Here is a 20,885-nt window from a genome sequence, read left to right on the forward strand (position 1 = left end):
GAGTATTTTAAGTCAAACCGTGTGAATAGTAATACTAGTATAATTGATGATGTGGAATCACGTGAGATTCTTCCAGCCTGGTTGTGGGACCTATACCCTACGTTTTAGTTATAGAGTACAGTCCGTCGTTTTCTTACTTTCGGGTTAGAACTCTTCAAACAATCTCAGCCGTTGATTCAAATGACTTAAAATGTAAAAAAGCAGCTAGTGGATTTGGACTACAGCTGTTAGTCCTACAATATAGTCAAAAAAGTAGGTCCCCAAACTTCTTAATCACTTATCGTTTTAAACGTTTTCTGTTTAACAGCTATTTCTTAACTGTCATGCCTTTTCCTAGAACAAATTATTTCCATTTCTCAGATCCGACGGTTCAGATCGTTTCTAATATAGTTTTGATGTGGTTTAGACCGTAGAAATTTGTTTCTTTTCGGGTGGGACCATGTTTCCGTATATTCATGTCCATATTGTAACGTACTCCTGAAAAAGCTAAGGAACATTAAAAACACTCGCGGGGTTGCACGCGCGGATAATGACAAAACAGAGAATTATCCAACAGGGGATGCGCCTTCAACACACCTGTTGTAATTTGGGAACCCCCACCACACTAGCAGTACGAGAGCTTCCTAGAAACAAACCCCCAGCACCCACACGCACCAATATCAACAACAAATAATACCTATATCCAAAATGTCAGATTCTTCTAGCTGTATATATGTCAATGTTTTGAGCTCCGAGAACTTCATTCATTCTTTCATTCATCCAACAAACCTTAGTCTTGCATTTTTCATTTCACTCTCTTTCCCTCCCATATCTAGTTCTTTTATCATGGAGCCACCAAACACGTCTTATTCATCGACAAATTCAGTATGTTCATCTTCTTCATCAGAGTCTGATTCTATGTTACTAGGTAGCGGTAAGCACACAAGCTTGATAGGATCGAAGTCTGAGAGAATTAAAGGACCATGGAGTGCTGAAGAAGATAAAATACTAACACGGTTAGTTGATCAACATGGAGCTAGAAATTGGTCATTAGTTAGTCGTCACATACCGGGTAGATCTGGCAAATCATGTAGGTTAAGGTGGTGTAATCAATTAAGTCCTAATGTGGAACATCGTCCGTTTTCACTGTCGGAAGATGAGATCATTTTAGATGCTCAAGCTAAATATGGTAATAGATGGGCTACCATTGCTAGACTACTTCCTGGTAGAACTGATAATGCTGTTAAGAACCATTGGAATTCAACACTCAAGAGAAAACAAAGACAACCTCAACATCATCATCGTCGTCAGTGTAGTAATGGTAGTAACTGCAGTACTGATAATTATAATAATAACAATGGGGAAAGTTTCAGTAACAATAATAACACTACTACAGGCTTTATGTTATCGTCAACAGAATCCGACCCACCAACAAATCTTACACTAGCACCACCTGGTAGTAGTTATTTTGCAGCGCCGGAGAGTCGACAAACGTCGGCATCGTCGAGGAACGAGAATGTTCCTGGAGATGGTTTTTGGGATGCTATGAGAGATGTTATTGCTAGGGAGGTTAGAAACTATGTTTCAACATCTTTTACTTCATCAACGGAAACAAGTTCTAGGTTTCCTTAAAAAGTGTAGTCATGATCTAGTAGTAATGTACAATCATTAGTAGTTTTCTTTTTCGTTCGCTTAATAATCTTGTAATGTGCTTAACTAATTGGTCTAGTTTATTATTTTGAGTCTCATAAAGAGTTCTTTTGTTTCATGAAAGTTTCTTAACTTAGATTTTTAATCTTATTTAAGTTGTTTAATTGATTTTTTTTTTGTTATAAAAAGAGTTCAAAATGTAAAACGTACGTACCACTAAATGTTTCACATGTTGGATATTTTCAAGGTTTGCTGTTACGCAGAGTTATACGGTGATCGACCTGACCGGTCAGGTCGTGGGGGTCTTAACGCTCCCTAGCAGATTCCGAGACAGCGTCCCGTGGATTTTTTTTTTCTGGTTTTACTTTGTAAAGCCTAAAAGTTTCCATTCAAAATTGAACAGACGCGTCTCTTCCCATAAGCCACCATTAATGATTTTTGGAAGCGTCTGTTGGTGATGAAACGACACTACCAACAGGCATGAATATCACTATAAGTAGCGAAGATGTTCTCCCATTCCAATACATCAAAAACAATATGTTTTCTTCTTCTCTAAAAAGCATCATCAGAACCTTATACAGTGTGATTCTTGGTCGGGTCAAGGAAGTACAATCCTTGAATTCGATTACGGTATTAGGCTTCATTGAATCCTGAAGACATAATTCGAGAGACCGTTTGTACTCGCCAAATTTATTGGGAAAGATCGAATTATTGTCTAAAAGAATCGAAAGAACCTTGAAGTCAGGAGTACACCATTTTCTGTTTTCATCCTCTTGTCTAACCCAAAATTTCCAGCATCATATAACAACCAAATACATGTTAGTAAGTACCAAAGCGCGTACGGAAGTACAACCGGTACTGGTACAGGAGTAGGATTGAGGTTTTGTGGTCATGCAAGATCTACGTGGAAATTATGAGAGGGCTCAGGCAGGCTGGCATGTGTGGGTAATGGCCCCCACGTTTGCTAGAAACAAATTCATAACTATGCTTTGTTTTAGTTGGGCAAGACTGTGAGAAGCTTCCACGTAAATATTTAGTGAAAAATACTAGAACCTCTGTTATATGGTTTCAATATATAAAAGCCTCACTAAATGGATCTTTCCCTATCAACTTCATACTTTCACTTTTTAATATTTCTAGGTCCAGGACTTTAGATTTCAGGGCTTGGTAATAAAGTTTAGAGTTTGGGAAAAATTCGTAATATCAAAAATGCCCTTTACTATATATACCTAATGAAATAGGTTATAAGTTTCATTTCCAGATTCATTTTCATTTTCACTTTCTCTCACTTTTCTCTCGTCTTTGCTCTGAAGAAAATTAGGGTTCTTTCATCAAACCTAAGAAAAAATTGCAGAGAGCAAGAAAACGATTCTCGCTCCATCGATAATCGCTGATGACTTTTGCGTATTAACAGAAGAACGAAAGTAATCGATTTGATTCAATCTAAAAGTTTGAATCAGAGGACGAACTTCAAATCTCTATAACTCCGGCACAAATTGATTTGAATCTGAGTATAAAGATAAGTTTATCTTCTTTTGTGCTTCATTTGATACATTTAAGTTGTTCGATTTCAAAAACATATTTCAGAAAAGCGTTTTAGGGTTTCAAAACCTAAATCTTAAAAAAAAAAATTCAATTAAGTAATTTGAATCAAAATTAGAGCTCAGATCTACAATCATCTATTCGCTCTGATCGTTTTAATACAATTTTTTTTGAAGAATCTTGGACAAAAGTTTCAGATCTGTTGCTTGTTAAAATCGTCATAACTCTCAATTTCTTGTAATGATCCAATAACGAATTTGAGATTCAATCTCAGCGAATTATCATCTCTATTACATATGGAATTCATGCTTTTCAAATTTTTCCCTAATTAAAATCTTATTTATGTTCTTTAATGCTTATAGTTTCGATCGGAGGATCACATCTATAATTCCTGCCGTAGTAAAACATGAATAAAGTTTTTGATTCAAAATTTTAAAATATAATGATAATTAATTGAGAGAATATGATTTTCTGTTTTCAGAATCACTTCCACAGGTCCTTAAATTTTGGTGGAGTTGTTGATTCATAATGAGTACATGGATATCTGAATGCATATATGTTTTTGCAACTGCGAGCAAATGCTACAACAGTATAGAAGCCTGCATCAGTGGAGAAAAGAATGTTGCAGAATGATGAACATCTATGAGAAGCCATTGATTCGTAAGTGACTAAATATGTAAGGTTTCAATGTTTTCAATTTTTGGCTATATTACAAATTTGTTTACTTGGATGAAAGCTTATAGTTTAAACCAACATTAGAAGTCTACAATTTGGTTCCCCTGTGAATGATAAATAATTTGTCGCAATTCATGCATAAGCACATATCTTTGAGCATTGACCTTGCTGCATTTTTAATCTTCTGATGTGATGATTGTTTTTTGGAAATTTGAAACCGTTATCAGTAAACATTCAAGTTTTTCGCAGACTTTACTTGATGCATGAAAATTGTTTTATTCACCTATGAACTTTGTATGTCAATCTTAAACATAGAGATTGTATTATGTTACTGTTAATATCTTCATTATCTTGTTGTGAACCTTCTAATAGTTCAGGTTTATATCTTTTGTTCACCATATGCATGTGTAAATTCAATATACACATGCCATATGCATCTGTAACTTCAGATTACACATGTCGTATGCATTATGGAAATCGTAACTAGTTACTATTTCTACCGCCTTTCATATTCTCCAGTAAGCTAAATGTAGAGGTTTATAAATGCTATTTCTGAGGTTTATAATGAAATGTCATATGAAAACATATTAAAAACATCCCTGAGGTATATGAATATGTTAATATCCTTCCATTATTGTTCTTAAACTTTTTTTGAGTGCTTATTGACCCTTCATTTAATGCAACATGCAGAGACATGAGGTTAATTACAGAGGTATATTTCACATAGTTTCGTACTATCTGCAAAGGAAAAGGTTTGCTATGGCTATGAGTCGATATTTGAATATGAACTAAGAGGAAGACATTTACTCACGTTATCTGTTAACTGTACTCTGTTTGCCATCCTATTTGATTATGTATATGTGTTATTTCAGGCAATACTTAGGCGACATAACCTATACGTTAATTGTAAACCGTATCAGGAAGATACATGGGTAATTGTAAATCATCTATAACTCTTTATGTCACTATATGTTAACTGTATAGAATTATTGGAAAAGCCTGGAGCCTTATGTTGGTAGGAACCCATATTTTGATGAAATCATGCTTTATAGCATGTGTATCTGCTAGTTACACATGCTTTATAGCATGTGTATCTGCTAGTTACACATGCTTTTAGGATGTGTAATTGTTGTTTACACATGTATTTAGGTATGTATGTTTCCCATCCTTATATGATTCGTCTCTTGAACTATACATTTCAAAAGGCAAATAATATAGATTTTGTTGACTTTGGGTTTTGTGGTTCGCAATTCATGTGGTAATCGTGAATAAACTAATGAGGCATGTTTTTTTTCCAAAGTATGTTGTTTGAAGATGTTGATAATGTTGTGCCTTTCAAGTGCAAGGTTCAGTTTTTTACTTGATGAAGAGTTAACGGAAGTTGCTGCAAGTGATGAGGTCAGAGAGCTGCTATTGAATATAATATTAGCAGGGAGCGCATTGGCGAAGAAATATGTTAATTATTTGGTTATTTTTGAAAAAAATGTGGTATGCTTCAAGGTATTTGTTGTTGCCTGCTAAAATTTTGTGCAGATTGATTTAATTGATAAACAGACGAATTATTGTAAATGAAAATTAAACTAATACCTGTATATGCAGTTTTGATGTATAATTGATGCATATGGATGTGTAACTTGTAGATACACATACACATAGCATGTGTAATAAAAAGTTACACATGCATATGGATGTGTAACTTTTAGATACACATGCCATACACATGTGTAACTTCTGGGTACACATGTGTAACCGTTTCTTGCCATACACATATGTGAGTCCACACATATATATACAAGTGTAACTTTGCATTACACATGTCATATGAATGTGTAACTTCTGGATACACATGCCATATGCATGTGTAACTTCTGTTTACACATTCGCAGTATATTTTAATAATTTTGGGCCTAAATTTAATATTTTGGAGCCTAAATTTAATTTTTATTTAATTATGGGCTTGAAAATATATAAATGGGTATGAATGTCCTTTAATAACTCGGGGCCTATATTTAAACTTCTTTTAATTAAAGGCCTCATATTATGGGTTATCCATGGGTTGGGCATTAGCCTAAGTTTCTCATCTTATTATGATCCTCTTTTTCCACGTAAATCTTATGATTCTCTTTTAACTTCAATTATGGTTTTTTTTCTCAATCTTATGATCCTCTTTTAACTTCAATTATGGGCTTTTTCTCAAGACCGGAATCCCAAAGACTATGGGCCTATGGCCGATTCAGATGACAACTTAAGACAGATAGAGTTTTATATAAGAAAATAAGAAAAGAAAAGGAGATCTCTTGCGATTTTATTCTCACATTATCTCACATTTTCAACGTCATCTAAATAAAAACCAAAGGTTAACTGATTCCGAACTTAATATTTTTGGATATGTTGCTTTTACAAAGCTCTACGTTCATAGCCAAAATGGTCATATTCCGAGACGTATAACATTATCAATTAATACTGTTCAAATAAACAGTTGAAAATCGACGGATTTTTAACCACTAAAATTAAGATTTGCAAATTGTGAGTGAAAAAACGAAGGTACCCCAAATACATCACAATCTTTTTGTTTCAACCTATAAGTCTTCTTACCAAGTGTGATCGTATATGGATAAAGTCGAGATAATACAACAACTTCGGTATTCACACTTTGTGTGATCGTCTATGGATACGAGATCGAGACAATACGACAAAAAAAGTGTGATACTTGATAATAGGTTCGGACTTAACCAAACTCTATATGATCACTATCAAGTATATTGGAGTTAACATAAAGTGCAATTTACTTTAATTATACTAAAACAATTATAGTGCGGAAAGATAAAGTAAATGACACAATAAGATTTTGTTAACGAGGAAACTGCAAATGCAGAAAAACCCCGGAACCTAGTCCTGAATTGAATACTCTCAGAATTAAGCCGCTATACAAAACATACACCAACTTCGTATAGTTGAGACCAAGCAACTACCCCTAGTTCACTTAGTTTCCTCAGTATCCCTGCGTTGACTTCAAGAGTCACGCACGGGTACAATTCCTTTTGATCGTATTCCAAGAAGTAAAGGAACAACAAATATATTTGGTAAAAACTCTATTGATTCCTTTAAGATAAATATATCTTACGTCATTCGCAAAGGCTCTTCAGGGATCAGATTCAATAAACTCCTTCGCCTGGTTAGATCAATCTATCCAATAACTACCAAAGTAGTCAAGTTTAGATTCAGGGATCAGATCTCAACGAGAAACTATAAAGCGATGTCGTTCTCACGCAACTAATCAATTTAATAAATCTGATTCTAGTTGGATCCCAACCGATCAAGGTTTGTGCAAGCACACACAAAGATACGAAAACCAATAAGAAATCTTCTTCGTCTTCAAATATTCTTTAATATTCAATTATAACCTGCACAACACCACTTCAATTATTTTAAGTCTCAGAAAGAGTTCTTTTATTTCATGAAAGTTACTTAACTTAGATTTGAATCTTTATTTGAGTTGTTTCAATAATTTATATGTTAGCTTTTAGAGATTTAATTACTTAACTTAGATTTGAATCTTTATTTGAGTTGTTTCAATAATTTTTGTGTTAGCTTTTAGAGATTTAAAATGGAAAACGCATGTATTATTGAATGTTTCAGATAATAACCAAATACATAAGTACCAAAGCGCGTGCAGAAGTACAACTGGTACTGGTACATGAGTAAGATTGAGGTTTGTGGTCATGCAAGCTCTACGTGGCAATTGTAAGAGAGCTCCGGCAGGCTGGCATGTGTGGTAATATATCCCTTAAGTTTGCTAGAAACAAATTTGTATGTACATTATACTTTAGGAGAAAATGGGTCAAGTACCCGGATATTCTTAAAATCAGGTTATTATAGACGAGTGAGATATTAGCCTGGGTGAAATGGACGAGCAACAAATAAGAATGAAACTAACAATTATAACCCTGATTTTTCTTTCTTCACCTGTCTTATATATCCCTCCGTCCTTTCCATCGTCATTTTTCTCTCAACCTACAGAAAACATATATGAACTCCATTTATTTCCACCGTCTCTACAATGATTTTTTACACATCAAATCAATAGCTACTAAATTTCTCCACCACCGTCCAATCAATTTTTCTACCACGGGTTACACAACAAATCAATAAACACCATCTTTCTCCACCACCATCACCTTCAATTTCTCCATCATCGACACCATTGACATCAAGATTGCAGTACATCGCCACCACAAACACCAATCCCTACTTGATTTCAGTCGACACCACCACCAACATAAAACTCCACCATTATTAAAGATTTTTGATGCCCTAATTTTATTATTATTTTTCTAATTTCATCAATTTACGAGATCAACAAGTTGAATTAGATCTTGAATCATCAACATGACTTTTGATAATCATAAACCACGTAAGTTTCCTAACCCTAACTTCTTTTTTGATTAAATTTTCTGAAATACATTATTGTAAATCTAGTTTTAAATTGGTTGAGTTTGGTTTGGTTCCATATAACCCTAGTTACTGATGTATGTGTGTATACACTAATTTGTATAATAGGTTTTCATCTAGTTAGTCTAGATACATATGGTTCATACAGATTTGAATTTGGTTACCCCATGTTTGAACCAGGATGAAACTAGTTCCATGCTTTAAATTCAATTAAATTTGGTTTCACCCACTTCTTAAACTATGATGAAACTGGTTTCACCATGTTTTGGATTGGGTTGAATTTGTTTCCACCCATGTCAAAACTATGATGAAATTGGTTTCATCCAGTTTTAGAATTATTTGAATTTGGTTTCACCCATGTTTAACCTAAGATGAAACTGGTTTCATCATATTTTAGATTGTGTTAAATTTGATTTCACCCATATCTAAACTAGGATGAAATTTGTTTCATCCGATTTTAGAATTGTTTTCTTAGATTTAATCAAAACTAGTTTATAACTAGGATGAAATCGGTTTCATCATATTTTAGATTAGGTTGAATTTAATTTCACCCATGTCTAAACATGGATGGTATTGGTTTCATCCTGTTTAAAATGGTTTATATTTGATACTCATGTTTTTTTTTTTATCATCAAAGTTGTTTCATATTCCATAATTATTGATTTTGATAATGTAAGTGTTGTTTAGTTCATTATCTATTCATAAGAGTGTTGGTGCTCTTTAAATTTTTCCTATGCGATGGATGTTAGTACCAACACAATCACACAATCCAATTTTATATTTGTGTCGCCATCTATAAGAATGTTAGTTTTTTTCCATTCCAGCTGCATTTTTGCATCGCATCCATACAAAAATATTTATCTACAAACCTAGTTTACTTGCAGATATGAGTTCTCCCTACTTGGTTTTCCGTATATAATACAAACTTGTTAAAACATTTCCTTAGTAGTCCTAAACACACATATGCATCAACCTATGCTATACAAGTTAGTTTTTGCAACGTCTATATCAAACAAAGGTTTTTCTCTTATTTTTGTCTGTTTGAGGGTGTCGTATGTTTAAACTAGGTTGAAATTAGTTTCAACTTGTTTTAAATTGGGTTTAATATTGTTTACCCGTGTTTAAACTAGGATGATACTAATTTCATCCTGTTTTAGATCAGGTTACAACTGGTTTCATCCTGTTTATAGTAGTAAAATCACGTTTTCTATTAAGTAAGCTGAAATTCAGTGCCAAGTGCAATGTTCGCTATCCTTAGTTTAGTAGTTTTGAGCCTTAAAGCTTATTACAACTTCTACATTTCTTATGTCTCATGCAGACTAGTTGATTTTTGTATAAGTACATTATTGGGGTTTTTATGGTACAATCCCAGACTTTGTAGGTTGGGATGACTCTGGAGTCTTGATAGAGACATTTTTGTGACCAAATTATCCTCAATTTTCAGTATTGTTGGTACTCGATTTTCTACGTATTATGGTGTTTTATGTGTTTGTAGGTATTTTTGAAAAATAAACATTTTTGGAAAATTCGGCTCGAAAAGTTGGTATAGGCACCCGAAGGACACATGTTATTCAGACTCTCAGTTTTGGATAAGGGGAACCTAACTGATAAGGGGAACCCCAGGGAACCAACTGCTAATCGCACCCCATTACTGGTTAAGGGGGCTCCATTTTCTTCCTTGATTTGAAAAGAAAAAATTGGCGGGAAATTTGGTTTCAACGGTAAAGGATTTATTATCTTTAAGATAAGAATATCTTCTTGCCTTACAAACATGAAGTTTTGAAGAAAAAGGAAGTTATCTTGTATTAAACAAGAAAGATATCCTTAGAAGATTTTATCTTGGATTTTATTCTGCGAATTAAAGAAGATATGAGTTTAGTAAAGAAATATATAGAATAAAGAGAAGGAAAAATTCTGAAGATATTTTTAATTAAAAATAAGAAGATTTTGGAGTTATGGAAGATATATTTGAGTGATGTGTATTTGTGTGTATAAATAGAGAGATAGAGAGCACATTTGGGGAGAGTTTTTGGGAGAGAAGAAAATCATTGTTTTATCATTGTTTCTCCCATTTCATCTTTGTAAACACCATTTGAGCAATAAAAATGAATTTTGAGCGTGTTTCCATGATGATGAGCTAATTCTCGCGCAACCAAGGCAGTGGATGAAGCTATCTATGCATGAATGATTGGTAACAATTTTATTTTCTCTAATTTACAATTTATAATTCATTCAATCACCGCTTTTGCGGAGTTCTAAATGTTCAAATAATTTTCTTAATTACTTGTGATTGATTTTGATAGATTATACTTTGTTTAACTGATTGATAGTCTATTCCTAGGGAATACAATTAATATTTGGGAATAAGTTTGATTATGTGTGAATTAAGAAATAAAGGACTTAAAGGATAGTTAGAGTTTTGAAACATATTTGGTATCGTTCATTCATGTGTAATACTGGAATCTAATGTCCTGGTTACTTTTAATATCTTGAAATTAATTTTGCAATAAGTTTTCTATTTTTAAGTTTTATAAGTCTAAAATATTTTACTTTCACAAGTCTCAACGAACTTATTACTACAACATCATTGAAAAATAACATCAGTTTTTGGCGCCGCCGACGCGGACTTGTCTTTAGGCTAGAGTTTTTAGATTTTTTTTAGGTTTTTATTTGTTTTTCATTTTCATTTTATTTGTTCTTCTTTACGTTTCTGGGTTTTTGTCTTTTCCTTACAGATTTTGGAATTTGGAGCGAAAGAAAAATTTGCCAAAGCTTTTGGTGAATACTTAAAGATTTGGAGTAAAAGCAAAGCGAAAGGAGCGAAAGAAAAGGAGAATAAAAATTAATTAAAAAAGAGAGAGAGAGACAATTTATTTATTTATTTTAGATTTTTTTTTAGATTATCTTTTTCTTTTGCACTTTATTTTTGGACTTTGGACTGTGGACTTTGGGACTTTATTTTTTTAAATCCTACGGAAGGGTAGTTTAAATATAAACTGTTTGCAGAGAAGGAGGGCGATTACGATATCTCCTCGGCCCCTCGGGTTCGTACATGACATAGGAGTCGTGGCCCGAGTCGACTTCAGCGGTTCATCCCCCGTCTGGTACGGGAGGTAAGTTTGTCGAAACACTCGCGAATCTCCTGTCAGCGAGTTATTGTATTCCTTCGTTTGCATATATGCTGAGGATTTGAAAACGGCTTCTTTAATTTCCTTGTAAAGGGCAAGGACTGGCCATACAAGATAAGGGTTCGGGTTTCATCACCGTTCCTTTCTTGCCCGTCTTAGGAAAACGAAACCAAACGCGAACCTAAGCCTAAAATTTGACTAGAACGAGACCTATAGGGTAACGAGCTTAATAGGAAAGTCATTTGAAAAATATTGGTTACTCTTTTAAGCATGCTTCAATGTTCATGATAGTTTCTGCGAGTTGAATACCCTGCCTGGTAACGCTGGTGAGGCCTGGGGTATCAAAGCTCCATTGAGCTTCCCTCGTCTGGATTCAACTTACTTAAACTCGGATTGATTCCAGAGGGGTTTGCTTAAATTGTAACGAATTCCCTTTCGAAGGATTAGAATCTGGTCTAGAAACAATCAAAGTGGAGCCATCATGTTTTTTGTTTGCTAGAAATCTTTAGGTTTTCTTTGGTGGAGTCAGCCTGCTTTGTGTTTGCATAAAACTTCCCTTCCTTTTAGGATTTCTTTCTTTATCTTTTTTTTTTCTAGTGTATGCCCAAGGTTATTAAAGAGCGGGCTTGGAAAAGAAACACTTTAGGTCGTTTGATTAGTGATAAACCTAGTAGTTCTTCTTCTGAAGGCGGGGAGCTCGAAGACTCTTCTTTTGAGAGCCCTGTTTTTGGAAACTTCAGTTTTGAGAATCTGTGTCTTCGTGAGGAAAATACCCCTAGTACTTCAGTTGTGCCAGCGATGGCAACTTTGAAATATTACATGTTCCCAACTAGGTCCACCCGAGCTTCGTGCATTAAATTGCCAGCCACTACGGCTAATTTTGAGATAAAACCTAGTATTCTTCAGATGATCCCTATATTCTTAAGGAAAGACGATGAGAACCCTTATTTTCATATTAGGGACTTTGAGGAAATTTGTGGGACAATTAGAATAAAAGACCTTACTGATGAAGTCTTGAAACTTAAGATGTTTCCCTTTTCCTTGAGAGATAAAGCCAAGACCTGGCTGAAAACTTACCATCTGAATCCATTGAAACATGGCAGGAACTTATTGCTGCTTTCTATATGAAATTCTACCCTAAGCATAAAACTGCGTCTGTTAGGCAAAAAATTAGTGCGAATGTGCAACAAAGAGGGAGAGTCTCTTTATAGGTTCTTAGAGAGATTCAATGATCTCCTATCCCAGTGTCCTCACCAGGATTTGATAAGATGAAACTCGTAGAGATTATTTATGATGGTTTAGACTATTCAACCGAAGCCATGGTTGAGTCTATGTGCGCTGGTGAGTTCACTAGTAAAAGTGTTGATGATGCTTTTACCTTCTTAGGAGCTATCGCTGAAAAATCCCAACAATGTGAGTCTTGCGTTGAACCCCCCAAAAGACTCTTGGTCAATAGAAGTAGCACCAATTTGGTAGGTACAAGCTTCGGGTCTGATGCTAAGTTTGCTGCTTTGTCTAGAAGGTTATAAGCTTTGGAATTGAATCATCCTAAACATAGGTCTCTTGTTGAACCTGATGATAGGTTTAGAGCCTCTCAAGTGTCTAGTTATGGAGTAGAACCCAATAACTCGTTTTTGGAAGGTCATGTTAGTGAAGAGCAAGCCCATGTTGTCTATAACAATGCTAGGTTTGAGAACCGTCAGAAGTTTGACCCATACTCAGAGACTTACAACCCTAGTTGGAGAAACCATCCTAATTTTTCTTGGTCTAAGGGTCAGAATCAAGGACAGTCTAGTAATTCTCAGCCTCCCCCAGGTTTTGGTTATGCTAAGAACTCTCCAGGTCAACCCCAGTTTCAGAATGAGAAAAAGATCTCCACCTTAGAATAAACCCTTACTATGTTAGCAAAGAACCATGAGATGTTGTCAAAGAACCACTGTGGTTTTCAAGAAGAAACCAGGCAGAATTTTAAGAATAATTCCCAGTCTCTTGCTAACTTAGAACATCAAGTCGGCCAAATAGCTAAGTTTCTTAGTGAAAGATAAGATGGAAGATTCCCTAGTCAAACTGATCCTAACCCTAAAAGAGAGAAATCGTACAATCATGTGAATTCTATAACAACCCTTAGGAGTGGAAAGAAAGTTGACAATAAGGTTGCCATGCCTGATAGTGAACATGCTGTAGTTCACCCTTCTGAGACAGAAAATGAGGAGACTGATAGAGTCTCCAAAGAGACCAATGAGGGTCCTGCTGAGCCCGTTTGTTCCCAGAGCCCCGTTCCCCCAGCTGCTAGTTCCAACTAAGAGGGAGTCCAACTTTAATGATATATTGGAGGTTTTTAAGCAGGTTACTATCAACCTCCCATTGTTAGATGCGATTAAGCAGATTCCCGCTTATGCCAAGTTTCTTAAGGATATGTGTACGCGAAAGCGAAAACTTAGTGTCCAGAAGAAAGCCTTCCTAGCTAGTCATGTGAGTTCTATTATTCAGAATACCACTACTCCTAAGTATAAAGACCCAGGGTCCCCTACTATTTCTTGCACAATAGGTAAACCGTGTCGAGAAAGCTTTGCTTGACTTAGGAGCCAGTGTGAACTTACTGCCATACCATGTGTACCTTAAGCTAGGACTTGGTGAGATGAAACCTACCCAGATGACACTTCAGTTAGCTGATAGGTCCGTTAAAATTCCTCGTGGTGTGATCGAGGACGTTCTTATTGAGGTCGACAAGTTTATTTATCCAGTGGATTTTGTTATCCTAGATACCCAACCTGTCCCTGACCCAGAGAACCAAATACCAGTGATTTTAGGTCGCCCGTTTTTAGCTACATCCAATGCGATCATTAACTGTCGAAATGGTATTATGAATTTGTCTTTTGGTAATATGACTATTGAGCTGATTTTTAATATTAGTAAGCTACCCTCTGAACTAGATGACTCGAACATAGAAGAGGTGAACATGATAGGAACATTAGTCGAGGAGTCATTACCAAACACTTTGTTAGAAGATCCATTAGAGAAATGCCTAGCCACTTTGGGATTGATTTTGATGATGACGATGTGATTAATGAGGTGAATGCTTTGTTAGATTCAACCCCTTTGATAGACACTAGTAATGGCTGGAAACCTAAGTTCGAACCTCTACCCGTTTCTGAGTCTACCCTAGTTCCTTCGTTAGAAAAGCCTCCTAAGTTGGACCTTAAACCATTACCAGATTCCCTGAAGTATGTGTTTTTAGGCCCATCTGAAACTTTACCTGCGATTATAGCATCCGACTTGGATAGTGATCAGGAAAGTAGGCAAGTGATTTTCCTTCAGAATAACAAGGAAGCTTTAGGGTGGACCATAAAAGACATTAAGGGTATAAGTCCTACTGATTGTATGCATCAAATCTATTTAGAGAGTGACACCAAACCTTCTAGGGAGATGCAACGTCGACTGAACCCTAATATGAAAGAAGTAGTTCGAACTGAGGTTCTTAAGCTGTTAGATGCAGGCATTATCTACCCCATTTCAGACAGTAAGTGGGTCAGCCCCGTTCAGGTTGTTCCCAAGAAATCCGATATTACTGCAGTCCAGAATGATAACAATGAGTTAATCCCAACCCGGGTGACCACGGGTTGGCGTGTCTGTATTGACTATAGGAAATTGAACAAGGTCACTAGGAAGGACCACTTTCCCCTTCCCTTCATCGACCAAATTCTAGAGAGATTAGCTGGACGTAGCCATTATTGATTTTTAGATGGATACTTCAGCTATAATCAGGTTGTTATTGCCCCAGAAGACCAAGATAAAACCACTTTTACCTGTCCCTTTGGTACCTTTGCGTATAGACGCATGCCTTTCGGGCTATGTAATGCCCGTGCGACCTTTCAGCGTTGTATGTTGAGCATATTTTCTGACATGGTGGAACGGTTCTTAGAGGTCTTTATGGATGATTTTTCGATGAGTGCTTGCATCATTTGTCATTAGTTTTGACTAGGTGTAAGGAAAAGAATTTAGTGCTTAATTAGGAGAAATGTCACTTCATGGTTCGTTCAGGAATTGTTCTAGGGCATATCGTATCTTCGAAGGGTATAGAGGTAGATAGAGCCAAAGTTGACCTCATTAAAACTTTACAGGTTCAAAAAACCGTAAGATATATTAGGTCATTCTTAGGGCATGCAGGTTTTTATCGCCGATTCATTAAGGATTTTAGCTTGATTTCTAGACTTCTTTGCAATTTTCTTGCAAAAGATGTTAAGTTTGTCTTTGATGATGCTTGTTTAGAGGCTTTTGAGAAACTTAAGACTTTACTCACTATCGCCCCCATAGTCCAGGCACCCAACTGGAACCTACCCTTTGAGATCGTGTGTGATGCTTCAGATTATTCTATTGGTGTGGTGCTAGGTCAGCGAGAAAATAAGTTACTTCATGTGATTTATTATGCTAGCAAAACTCTGAATGATGCCCAGTTGAACTATACCACTACAGAGAAGGAACTATTAGCTATTGTGTTTGCCTTAGACAAGTTTAGATCCTACCTCTTAGGTTCTAAGGTCATAATCTTTACTGATCATGCTGCTTTGAAGTACCTTCTTTCCAAGAAGGATACTAAACCTAGATTGATTAGATGGATCCTATTGTTGCAGGAATTTTCCTTAGACATTAGAGATAAAAAAATGTGCAGAAAATGTAGTAGCAGACCACTTGTCTAGGCTTGTTGTGGATACCCTTAATGATTCTCCTCCTGTTAGGGATAGTTTTCCTGATGAACAACTATTCTTTGTTACCCAAGCACCTTGGTATGCGAATATAGTGAATTATCTTGTTACTGGTCAAATGCCCCAACATTGGGGTAAACAAGATCGTTTTACGTTTTTAGCCGAGGTGAAGCACTTCTTTTGGGATGATCCTTATTTGTTTAAGTATTGTCCATACCAGATTATTAGGAGATGTATACCTGAGAATGACCAGTCCAGTATTATTTCCTTTTGTCATGATCATGCTTGTGGGGGTCACTTTAGTGCTAAGAAGACTGCTGCTAAAATATTGCAGTGTGGATTCTATTGGCCTTCGTTGTTTAAAGACTCCCACAGTTACTGTGTTACTTGTGAAAGTTGCCAGAAATTAGGAACCATTTCCCGTCTAGGCTTACTGATGCCTTATGGGCTTACCGTACTGCGTTTAAGACCCCCATTGGAATGTCGCCTTATCGGATTGTGTATGGCAAGGCATGTCATTTACCTGTTGAGTTAGAACATAGAGCTTATTGGGCTGTTAAGCAGCTAATTTTTTCACTTGACAAGGCAGGAGCCCATAGGAAACTCCATCTCAATGAGTTGGAAGAGATTCGTATAGATGCTTACGATAGTGTGAAGGAGTATAAGAACAAAATGAAACTTGTGCATGATAAGAATATTTTAAGAAATTCATTTTCTCCAGGTCAAAAAGTTCTTCTGTATGATACCCGGTTGCATTTTTTCCCTGGGAAGTTACGTTCTCGGTGGACGGGTCCTTTTATTGTTCGCACTGTCTTTCCTCATGGAGCTGTTGAGATCGAGACACCAAATGGTAGTAGTTCTTCGAAGGTTAACGGTCAGAGATTGAACCCTTTTTAGAGCCCTTTCCTACAGGTGATGTTGAGGAGGTCCCTCTGGAGGACCCTGTTTAACCTTGATTGACCATCGAGGCGATTGTATATTATATATTAGTTTTTGATTTCTCTCTTCACCCAGGTACTATCTTTCCGACTTCTCTCCTACTGATTCCTCGTGTTACCTTACTTTTTGGTATTGCTCTTTCATTAGAAACATTGAGGACAATGTTAGATTTAAGTTTGGCGGTGGGGAAGAAACTTTTTGTTAGCTTTTAGTTGCAATAAATAAACTCCATAGCCTAAAAATTTATGCTTATTAAGGTTGGCACTAACCAATCTAAGTGGATGGGAACATCTTAGTTGTAGGAGTTGAGGAACCAATCTGATTAGATGGAAACATCTAAAGAGTCTATTCATAAAAGCACAGAGCTCAGGTGTTAGAATTAAAAAAAACATGGTAGTTTCGCCATAACTCGTTGAATCCTAATCCTTTCTGTTTTTATTTCTTAAGCGATTTGGTGGGGCACACGACTCAAGTTGTTACCATTGCTAGGGTGAAATAGGGTGATTGAGATACCTAAAAAAAAAAAGTATGAGACCAGACCATCAGACCAACCGGAATAAAATCAATAAAGTCGACCACTGGTGCCCTTGTATATTCCAGTTGTGTTGACCTAAAGTTAGGTTTATCGACCACTGGTCCCCTTGTATATGCCAGTTGTGTTGATATTAGTCAGACCGGTATCTCAGTCCATTAGGATAGGTTCATCTTGGCAGAGGCCTTCAGACAGATATGGGAAACACCGTTCACTTTGAACCATCTGTTTTTCTCTTTATCCATCCTCTTAATCTTTCCATGTGATTGGTTGACTCCGGTTATGATGTATAGAAACTATCTGAGTAGAGCTCTGTCACTTATATATGAATTTTAGTATGTTGAGTGAAAACTCGTGTACAACAATTGGAATTTCGCATCAGGGTACTTCCTCCTATAGTCAATGATTGTAAGCCAACCAAGGAGATTCTTTAGTGCCTTCCAAGGTTCTGCGTAGATAGCTAGGTCTGGAGTAAAGGTTTTGTGGGTACACTTCTGGTAAACCCTCCGGAGACAACACTCCGCCGGTAAGGCCACCTAGCGGTTTAACGGCTTGCTGCACGTGCTAAGTGTAGTCATTTTTATTTTTCTAGATTAGATTTGCTCGAGAACTAGCAAATAATAAGTTTGGGGATATTTGATAGACACATTTTTATGACCAAATTGTCCTCAATTTTCAGTATTGTTGGTACTCGATTTTATACTTATTATGGTGTTTTATGTGTTTGTAGGTATTTTTGGAAAATAAACATTTTTGGAAAATTCGGCTCGAAAAGTTGGTATAGGCACCCGAAGGACACATGTTATTCGGACTCCCAGTTTTGGATAAGGGGCACCTAACTGATAAGGGGCACCCCAGGGAACCAACTTCTAATCGCACCCCATTACTGGTTAAGGGGGCTCCATCTTCTTCCTTGATTTGAAAAGAAAAAATTGGCGGGAAATTTGGTTTCAACGGTAAAGGATTTATTATCTTTAAGATAAAAATATCTTCTTGCCTTACAAACATGAAGTTTTGAAGAAAAAGGAGTTATCTTGTATTAAACAAGAAAGATATCCTTAGAAGATTTTATCTTGGATTTTATTCTGCGAATTAAAGAAGATATGGGTTTAGTAAAGAAATATATAGAATAAAGAGAAGAAAAAATTCTGAAGATATTTTTAATTAAAAAGAAGAAGATTTTGGAGTTATGGAAGAATATATTTGAGTGATATGCATTAGTGTGTATAAATAGAGAGCTAGAGAGCACATTTGGGGAGAGTTTTTGGGAGAGAAAAGAAAATCACTGTTTTATCATTGTTTCTCCCATTTCATCTTTGTAAACACCCTTTGAGCAATAAAAATGAATTTTGAGCGTGTTTCCATGATGATGAGCTAATTCTCGCGCAACCAAGGCAATGGATGAAGCTATCTATGCATGAATGATTGGTAACAATTTTATTTTCTCTAATTTACAATTTATAATTCATTCAATCACCGCTTTTGCGGAGTTCTAAATGTTCACATAATTTTCTTAATTACTTGTGATTCAATTTGATAGATTATACTTTGTTTAGTTGATTGATAGTTTATTCTTAGGGAATACAATTAATATTTGGGAATATGTTTGATTATGTGTGAATTAAGAAATACAGGACTTAAAGGATAGTTAGAGTTTTGAAACATATTTAGTATCATTCATTCATGTGTAATAGTGGAATCTAGTTTCTTGGTTACTTTTAATATCTTGAAATCAATTTTGCAATAAGTTTTCTATTTTTAAGTTTTATAAGTCTAAAATCTTTTGCTTTCACAAGTCTCAACGAACTTATTACTACAACATCATTGAAAAACATATCAAGTCTAAGCTTTAACTAGCCGAACTTAAATATCGGCTTCTTGAAAATGAAATAGGTGTGCTAATCATGAAACTTGTTGAGGAAACATTTTCAATTAGTTTTTAAAATTGTGTTTCTATCTGATAATGGGAGTAAACCCTTTTTCCATTAGAGAGTTCAGATTATTGATTATGGAGTAGGAGGAGGCAGGTAGAAGTGGAAAATATAATTTTTTTTCTTTTGCTCGCACCAGGATCACTCACGCTCCACGACCGAGTCTCTTTAACAATAGTATATATTACATTTGATGTGATCTTTCCATATAAATTTCTTATTTTTTTGTCAGATCGACGTGCTTGTGGGGCTATGTTCACCTACCATGAAATTGAACTTATCACAGTGGAAATAGACACCACGGTACAAGATTTAATTTGTGTTATAGTTTGAGAATAATGAATTTGAGGTGTTGGAGTTGAGTTTACCTTGGCATCTAATCAAAAAAGCTTCTAGTCTCCCTCTTCTTCAGGTGTTGGTGGAGCCAATGATGGTAATGTTACAGGCGGTAGTGATCCCGTTAATGGCAGTGATAGTGTTGCGGTCAATGAGGATGGTGGAGGTGACAACATGGAAAGTGGTGGTGATGGAGGGCGAGACAATGGCGTAGATGACAACGTTCGAGGAGGTGGCGACTCTGGTGGTGGTAAAGGTGGCGGTAATGGTGCTTGTGGAAGTGGAGGTGATAGCATTGGAGGCGGTGAAGATGATAGCATTGAAGGCAGTGGTGGAGATGATAGCATAAAGGGAAGTAAAATAAGTAATGAAAAGGAAATACTGTTAGCTATCATAAAATAGAAAACAAAAAGTTGGGTGAAATATCCATTTAAGATATTAGAAGAGTATCTTTAATTTTTCTAGGATATCTAAACAATATCTTTTTTTAGAAATCTTTTTCACCCAGAAAAAAGAAAAAATAGGTTATTCAACCAATTTTGTGATACTTTAGTAGGGATGCTTCCACGTAAAATCGTTTGAACTTCAATTATCATTCACATCCTCAATTCCTGGCTAACCCAAAAGGACCAGTTTCTCATGACCGGAGTCACAAAGACTCTGTTTGGCAGTTTATATGACAATTCAACCAAGATTGAGTAAACACATAAAAACAGTGGTTTGGACTTTGGTGTTTGCAAATCGTATTATGCATAAACAAACATGATTCATCAATTCAATAAACTTATCCCTAAATATTATCTCAATGCACGCGCTAGACATCCTGGGAGTGCAGCGGTCCGCAATCAGGATGTGAACTACTACAGCGAGGGGATTTGGTGGTCATACCCAGACAGCCGTCGGGATTGTCAACTTAGTCATGAAGGTCATCCCTATCGAGCCCTCACACCATTCTACGTGCTAGAAAATGACACCAGCTTCCATGTACTACTAGGGAGAGGATGGCTGCTTAATCACA

At 36.0% G+C, this 20,885-nt stretch overlaps 2 protein-coding genes across 2 annotated transcripts; both read left to right on the forward strand.

Annotated features, from left to right (window-relative positions):
* Positions 1-709: 709 nt before the first annotated feature.
* LOC113283607 (transcription factor MYB73-like) lies at positions 710-1,747 on the forward strand. Its single transcript, XM_026532939.1, has one exon. The coding sequence runs from the start codon at positions 826-828 to the stop codon at positions 1,609-1,611; it is 786 nt and encodes a 261-aa protein (XP_026388724.1). The 5' UTR covers positions 710-825; the 3' UTR covers positions 1,612-1,747.
* Positions 1,748-4,415: 2,668 nt separating this feature from the next.
* On the forward strand, positions 4,416-20,269 carry LOC113280024 (circumsporozoite protein-like). The gene is made up of 4 exons (XM_026528661.1): positions 4,416-4,450; positions 4,537-4,558; positions 4,719-4,778; positions 19,928-20,269. Exons 1-4 carry the CDS (start codon positions 4,416-4,418, stop codon positions 20,267-20,269), a joined length of 459 nt encoding a protein of 152 aa, XP_026384446.1.
* Positions 20,270-20,885: the final 616 nt, after the last annotated feature.

Source organism: Papaver somniferum, chromosome 5, assembly GCF_003573695.1.
Source record: "Papaver somniferum cultivar HN1 chromosome 5, ASM357369v1, whole genome shotgun sequence".
In the NCBI taxonomy this organism is placed as follows: domain Eukaryota; kingdom Viridiplantae; phylum Streptophyta; class Magnoliopsida; order Ranunculales; family Papaveraceae; genus Papaver; species Papaver somniferum.

Excerpts from the sequence above, each read along its gene's own strand:
- LOC113280024 (XM_026528661.1), top strand. The coding sequence starts at position 4,416 with ATGTCATATGAAAACATATTAAAAACATCCCTGAG. Across the intron at positions 4,451-4,536 it reads ATATTAAAAACATCCCTGAG|AGACATGAGGTTAATTACAG; the intron begins GTATATGAATAT and ends TGCAACATGCAG. Across the intron at positions 4,779-19,927 it reads CGTATCAGGAAGATACATGG|TCTCCCTCTTCTTCAGGTGT; the intron begins GTAATTGTAAAT and ends AAAAGCTTCTAG.
- LOC113283607 (XM_026532939.1), top strand. The coding sequence starts at position 826 with ATGGAGCCACCAAACACGTCTTATTCATCGACAAATTCAGTATGTTCA.